Consider the following 7,576-nt stretch of genomic DNA (forward strand, 5'->3'; position numbering starts at 1 on the left):
CCTGACTCATCTTGTTTCCAGCTCGTGTGCCCGTGGCTGTACTATATTGCCAGACATGTCAGGGGAACAGCGCCAGCTGTGCCAGCACCAACCTGACCACAATCCAGTGTGCTGGGGTGCAGGACCGATGTATAACCCTCTCCACCGTCTATAACAATGGTGAGATCCATGGCAGGATATACATGTGTCCTATGTGTGTATATTTCCCATACAGACATATTTATAACACGATTTCCTGTCTCTGCAGTTTCCAGCTCAGATGTAGTGATCAAAGGCTGCGGAACTGGAAATCTCTGCGGACGACGACTGCATTATAACACCGGAGGGGTAAAAGTCTATTCGGAGATGTCATGCTGCGGGTACAACAAGTGCAACCAGGGTGTAAATACAGGTAAACTCAGCGCTAAACTCTCTGATTTAATAAAGGGGGATAGACTGTTCACTTAGCAACGTTTTCTTAGTAATTAAGGCGAAAGTTAATCCCTGGTGCCCAACACCACTGGCTTTCCTTGTGCGGCCTGCTGGCTCTCTGTGTGCAGCCTGCTGGCGCTCTGTATGTGGCCCGCTGGCTCTCTTTGTGTGGCCTACTGGCTCTCTGTGTGCGGTTCGCCGGCTCTATGTGTGCGACCCACCATGTCCTGAGCTGGGTCAGTCACCTGAAGGCACCAAGTAGAGCGGCAGTGGAGTGCCAGGCACTGAAACACTCTGCATTTCAGCAATCAACACTGAAATAAAGCCAGTATTGTGAGGCGGCCTCATTGTGCAAGTATAGTCCCGGCCTCATTGTGGAGAGAGAGAGAGATCGGCATGAGAGTGTGTGATCAGGTACATATCACTGACCACCAATGATGGGGGTTTCATTTCACTGCCTTTGCACTGTGTTTGTAACAAAAACACTTCTACTGACCACCAATGAGGAAGGTGTAAATTGCACTGCTACTGACCACCAATATGGGGTGGATTATTAGTACTGTCACTGACAGCAATGAAGGGTATTATTATTGCGGAAACTGACACCAATGCTGGGGGTTATGATTGTGTACACTGACAACAATGCTAGGGGTATTATTGTGGTCACTGGCACCAATGTTAGGGGTTGTTATTGTGTCTACTAACACCAGAGTTTGGGGATTTATATTGTGGTCACTGGCACCAATGCTGGGGTAATATTTTTTTGATCAGTGACACCACTGTTGGGGGTTTTATTGTGGTCACTGGCACCAATGTTGGGAGTTATTATGGTGTCTACTAACACCAGTGTTGGGGGTTTTATATAGTGACCACTGACACCAATGCTGGGGGTATAGTTTTTTGGTCAGTGACACCAATGTTGGGGGTTTTATATTGTGACCACTGACACCAATGATGATCCTACTTTCTCTGCACTGTGCATTTCAGTACATTGCAAAAAAATGCAGCAAAATGTCCAGGCATTAAAGTGAGCTAGAGCCCATGCGTTTCAAAATGGACTGCCCAACTCAATGTAATGCACCTCACATGAAAACACGCTGATGCTGCTATTGGAGAGCTGGTTATCGCTAGACTATAATAGATAAAACTTAAGTGTCAGGGCTAGGCTAAGGGTTAAGTGTTAGGCATAGTGTTAATTTAGGGGTTAGGTTCAGTTATAGGTGAAGGGTTATGTTTATGGGGTAGTCTAAAGACCCAGTTAAGGTTAGGTGTCAGTGGGGTGGAGGAGACACATTTTTACACTTGTTTATGGTGCATGAGAACCTGTATGGGTTCTGTTGCTTCTGTCTCGGTGCATAAAATAAAATGACTACTTGATTGTTTGCCTCCACCAGTGACAGTGAACACACTAGTGAACACAACTCTGAATGGTCTGCAGTGCTATGCATGCAATGAGACGGGCAAAGGAGAATGCACTACACCGACCACCGTCTCGTGCACAGGGAGCATGACCTCATGCCTGGATGTATTAGGTAATGTTGCATCAAATCTTCACTTCTGGTTTCATGTTTTCCTATGAAGAGAGGGAGATGCTCATGTCTATCAGCAACTTCAGATGTTGTTCCTCACAGTTCTAAGCGGGTGCTCTGCTGTGAATATATCCACATCATCAGATTTCAGTTTTCTGTAGAAAAAAAAGAAAGAAATGGGAATCTAATTGCTTGGTATGGAATGCTAAACATTGCTCTTTCCTTAACCTGTTCCTGTAGATGAATGTTCCCAGACATGGTGCCCCATACTGAGTAAACCTTAATCTGCCTTCTATTTCAGAAGTTTTTATGTTCCAATCAGCATGGTTTCCGATTATGTGATCACTATGACAACCAATCATGGTTATCACATTTGGCTTGTTTATGAGAAAACCTGCCAATGCCAGCTGTCACTGTGCCTGGCATGGGGAATTGTGCCATTCAGACAAGAACAGAATGGTGTAATTTAGGTTCTGTTATCAAGGCATGTATCAGAATGGCATCATTTAAGCAATGGTACTAAGCAACAGAATGGTGTCAATTAGGCTCTGGGACCAAGGCATGGATCACAATGGTGTTATTCAGGTTCTAGTACCAAGGCATGGATCAGAATGGCATCAATCAGGTAATGGTCCAAGACATGGATCAGAATGCCATCACTCTGACTTTGGTACAAAGACATGAATCAGAATGCCATCATTCAGGCATTGGTACCAAGACATGGATCTGAATGGCACAATTCAGGTACTGGTACCAAGACATAGATCAAAAAAGCACCATTCAGGTACTGGGACAGAGACATCATTTAGAATGGCATAATTCAGGTGCTGGTACCCAGCATGGATCAGAATGGCATCATTCAGGTACTGGTACCCAAGACATGGATCAGAATGGTGTCATTCAGGTACTAGTACCAAAGACATGGATCAAAATGGTGTACCCTATGTTTTGGTACCCAAAACATGGATCAGAATGGTGTCATTCAGGTACTGGTACCTAAGACATGAATCAAAATGGTGTCTTTCAGATACTGATACCCAAACCATGGATCAGAATGGTGTCATTCAGGTACTGGTACCAAAGACATGGATCAGAATGGTGTCATTTAGGCACTGGCATTAAAGACATAGATCAGAATGGTGTCATTCAGGTACTGGTACCCAAGGTATGGATCAGAATGGTGTCATTTAGGCACTGATAACCAAACAATGAATCTGAATGGTGTCATTCAGGTACTGGTACTGAAGACTTGGATCAGAATGGTGTCATTTCGAGCACTGGTACACAAGACATGAATTAGAATGTTGTCATTTAGGCACCGGTACCCAAGTCAGTGATCAGAATGGTGTCATTCAGGTACTGGTACTGAAGACTTGGATCAGAATGGTGTCATTTTCGGCACTGGTACACAAGACATGGATTAGAATGTTGTCATTTAGGCACCGGTACCCAAGTCAGTGATCAGAATGGTGTCATTCAGGTACGGGTACCTAAAACATAGATCAAAATGGTGCACTCAAGGTATTGGTAAACAAGACATGGATCAGAATGGTGTCTTTCAGGTACTGGTACCCAAGACATGGATCAGAACAGTGTAATTTAGGCAAAGGTAATATGACCAGGGAACATCAGAGGCTCACCCCAGCCCGGAGCTCTATGCTGACTAATACATGACAAAAGCCACCAATTATATACTCACTTCTAGAAAACACTTTTATAAACGATGACAGAGAATGGACTCTTATCTACAATAATTCTTTTGATAGTTTCACCTATTCTGTGTGTTTTTTCCCAGGCTATCCCCGGGGGAACACTCTGATGCGTGGCTGCTGCTCCACAGACGTGTGTTATGGCCTATCAGCTTCCATGTCCCTCCAGGCCAGCCAGAAGTTGTACTGCTGCAATGGCAACCTGTGTAACAATGGAAAGATCACATCATATTTCTCATCTGGAACAACCATGGCACGCGGCAGGGTCTACATCATAGCCGGCGCTTTGTTGGTGCTTGTGGAACTTCTACGGACGTTACTTTAAACAACCGTCAAGATGATGGAGGCCAAGTTGTTAATCAAAATGTCTAAAGATGGCCTAACTTTTATAACAGCACAAATGTGTAGAAAGCAATTGGTTGGGCTGGTACTAAAAGCTGATTCCTGATTGGTTGCCTACATTTACATTAAGAACTGCCACACTCAGTGGTGGATTGTGTTTGAAGGAAAAACTTTTCTTTCTTTAGAGGTTCCTATTTATTTTTTTCTGGAACCCCCTCTTAAAGTTTCTGTCAAGTGCTGAAAGAGAACTAGTCAGGAGTAGGCATTTGTAAGAATCTAAAGTTCTACTTTTAAAGTGGAACTCCAAGTTTAATTATTTATTCATTTTTGGGTCCACATCCCCTATTAAAAAGCATGCCTAAGACTTAAATGTCCTCTCCATGCTCCTGTGATGTCCCCAGCTTCATTCTGAGTCCAGTGCCACCGGTCTTCTTTGGGCAGAATAACTTTTGTGCCATTCTGCCCATTTTCTTTGGGCCCAGCCTGTCACTGAAACACCCCATGGGCTAACAATACTCCAGGACTCAGCGGTGCTCACATGCTATTATGCGAGTGCTGCTTAGTCCAGCAAAACTACTTACCCCCCATCTCCCCCCCAAGGAGAGGAAACTCCTGTGATGACACCGGGCCAGCTAGAAGACTGCAGGAAATTAGTATGTATAGGTTTATCTTGATAAAGGCCCAGGGGGCATTTGGTGATAGAGGTGGGGAAGTGGGCCCTTTTAATCAGGGTCGGTGCAAGACTATTTTGCACCCTAGGCATGACCAGGTACTTGCACCCCCCAGTCCCCTTCCTGCAGCGCAACCCACAATCCCTCCATCTAGTGGCCCCATTCTCCTGCCGGCTAGCTTCTGCAGGCGACAGGTGGATGTAAGCAGTTGGGAGCAGTAGTCGGACTGCTATTGGCTATTTTAATTTGAAATAGCCAATAGCAGACTGGCTATTGAAACCCCACCCACTGAGCAGAAGAGCGGACCTGAGAGAGAACGATGTCTCTCAGTTCCACTCCTCTGCTCAGTGGACTGGTGCAATGGCCAGCCTGCTATTGGCTTTTGCAATTTGAAATGGGGGGGGGGAGTGCAGCCTTCTATTCCTAGAAGGCTGCTTTGTTATTCTAGTGCAGCCTTCTAGGAATAGCTGTGTGTGCTGTTATTTAGTATTTTCTCCCTGTCTTAGCAGACAACGTCTGCCAGGTATCAGGCTGTATGACTGCTACGAAGGCTGACCTGTCTCCTTTTCAAGTATGTAAATAAACTGAAGGTTTGCCTGTCCCAGCAGAAAAGGTCTGGCAGGTTTCAAGCTGCAAGACTGCAAAGGCCGACCTGTCTCCTGCCTGAGATCAGAGCTGATAATTGACATTCTCTCTGGGCCCCCCTACCAGCCAACCCCCCCAAGATCACTTGTACAAAACAAGCGGCGGCTTCCCCGCTTTACATTTAGCTCTGCTTGCCAAAAGCAGGGCTAAATGTAGAAAACAAACTACGCGCCCGGCGCCCAGAACTGCATGTCCCGGGCATCGGGAGATAGGAATTCCACACCACTTCTGCCCTTCTACTCCCTGCTGCTCCGAGGCCAAGCATTGGTGGCCTTGTGGGAAATCCGGCCCTGCAAGTAAGTAATTCGAAAACAAGCCATTCCCTGATAAGTAAAAAATAAATAAAACGGACACAATTTATGGGTTACCTCAGCATGGTCTCAGACCAGGCCCAGGTAACCCTTTGATTTCTAACAGCAACATACTTAATTGCAAACAGGCAATTAATTTGTGGATGAGCCCCTGGAAAGTAAGGCTGCACTGTTGCATATATTCAGTACTGGAGATTCAAATTTTTACAGATGCCCATTTGTGACTGGTTCTCTTGAAGGTTATATAGGCTCATTTAAACCTAGCCATTGGCCTGTACCCACAGCTATCTTACTATGGGATACCAGCCTGTATGCCCGGGGTGTCAAGCACTTATTTTTTTGGTCCATACAATTTAAAAGACACCCCCAAAAAAATCATCAATTATGTTAATTTCATTAAAATTAGACCAATGCATGACAAAACTCAAACTTCATCAACTGGCCCATCTCTAGGCTGAGCCTATAAAGGTCCTATATGGACTAAACCGTCCTCAATAAGGGTCTTATTGTGCTAATGTAAGGGAGGATTCACCGATCATTCACCAAACTGTTTTTTTTTTCAAGTATGTAAATAAATTAAATGTTTATCTCGAATCTGTTCATTTATGTTATTAGAAATAATAAATTCATTGTGCAAGTTGATTTGATAATAGAAAAGAAAAACCTCTTGCATATGGCTTTGTTTCTGGAGGCGATGCAGTAGTGTAGTATGGGATTTTTGGGCACATACACGTACTTCATCTGCCTGTTAGCTACGTCCTGTGTGAGTCAGACCGTCCCTCATACTTGTCAAATCTAAAAATAATGAAAAGCTTGTGACAAGTTACTTGATAAAGTTGCCTGGAAGGGTTTGGCTTATTCAGAACATTTCTGGTTTCCCCTGCGTGTTTTTCAGTCATGTGACCGTGTTTTGTGTCTAAAAATACTCTGGACTTATATATAGCTCAGAATTTAAAGAATATATTGCAAAATCAAAGGTCAGATCATTGTTAAAAGCTTTATGGGTGAACTATTTACCATTTAAAAGCAGAACTCTGTTTTAAAGGGTTAACCCACCAAAAAGTAATATCACAGCTACCGTGTTTCCCCGAAATAGCCAATAGCAGACTGGCTATTGAAACCCCACCCACTGAGCAGAAGAGCGGACCTGAGAGAGACACTGTCTTATATTTCTTTTGGCTCAAAAAACACACTAGGTCTTATTTTCGGGGTAGGTCTTATTATTTTCTTTTATGTACAACAATCCACACTTATTCATGTAGAAAAGTCTACATGTATTCATGTACAAAAATATGGTGATCAGGGCAATCAGGGGTGCCGTACCTTTCCAAGAGCAATTATTATTTAAGACCTCACTATGTTAACTTTAATAACCTAGCCTCTACTATGACATTATAATATTTACTGTGTCATCACAATACCTACAAAGACATAATTTATTGACTCTGAGATCACAACAATGCCTGAGATTACAATGCTAAGTATGACCAGGCCCGGGATCCCCACAAGGCCACCGAGGCCAGGCCTCGGGGCGGCAGGGATATAAGAAAAAAATTATAAAAAAAATAAACAATAATAAGATAAACAAAATATTTAAAAAAGTAAACGATAAGCTAAAAATGTAAAAGGATAAAAAAATAAATAAATAAAAAGTGATAAAAAAGTAAAACAAAAATAAATAAACAATAAAAAAAATAAAACTAACCGTGCCGCCCCTGCCATCCGGTTGCCATTCTCCGTTGATGGCGGGGAGGGGGGCGCATTGCAGAACCTGGCCTTGGGGCAGCAGGGAGAGTAAATCTGGCCCTGAGTATGACAACACAGAATTCTTTATGACATAAGGAACTTAACTTCAGGAAGGGACAAGACTTATGACCCAACCAGGCCGGCACTACCGCAAGGCAAGTCAGGCGGCCGCCTAAGGGCGCTGCAGGGTGAGGGAGGAAAAAACAGGGCAT

At 43.8% G+C, this 7,576-nt stretch overlaps 1 protein-coding gene across 1 annotated transcript in view; it reads left to right on the top strand.

The window, feature by feature from the left end:
* LOC108785511 (urokinase plasminogen activator surface receptor-like) overlaps positions 1–3,974 on the top strand; it is a 7,422-nt gene extending 3,448 nt beyond the window's left edge. Inside the window, exons 4-7 of the mRNA XM_018554595.1 lie at positions 22–159; positions 248–391; positions 1,806–1,943; positions 3,736–3,974. Coding sequence (XP_018410097.1) covers positions 22–159; positions 248–391; positions 1,806–1,943; positions 3,736–3,974 — 659 coding nt within the window. The remainder of the gene's footprint in view (positions 1–21; positions 160–247; positions 392–1,805; positions 1,944–3,735) is intronic.
* Positions 3,975–7,576: the final 3,602 nt, after the last annotated feature.

The sequence above is a fragment of the Nanorana parkeri genome, unplaced genomic scaffold (assembly GCF_000935625.1).
Source record: "Nanorana parkeri isolate BGI_ZX_2015 unplaced genomic scaffold, ASM93562v1 scaffold166, whole genome shotgun sequence".
In the NCBI taxonomy this organism is placed as follows: domain Eukaryota; kingdom Metazoa; phylum Chordata; class Amphibia; order Anura; family Dicroglossidae; genus Nanorana; species Nanorana parkeri.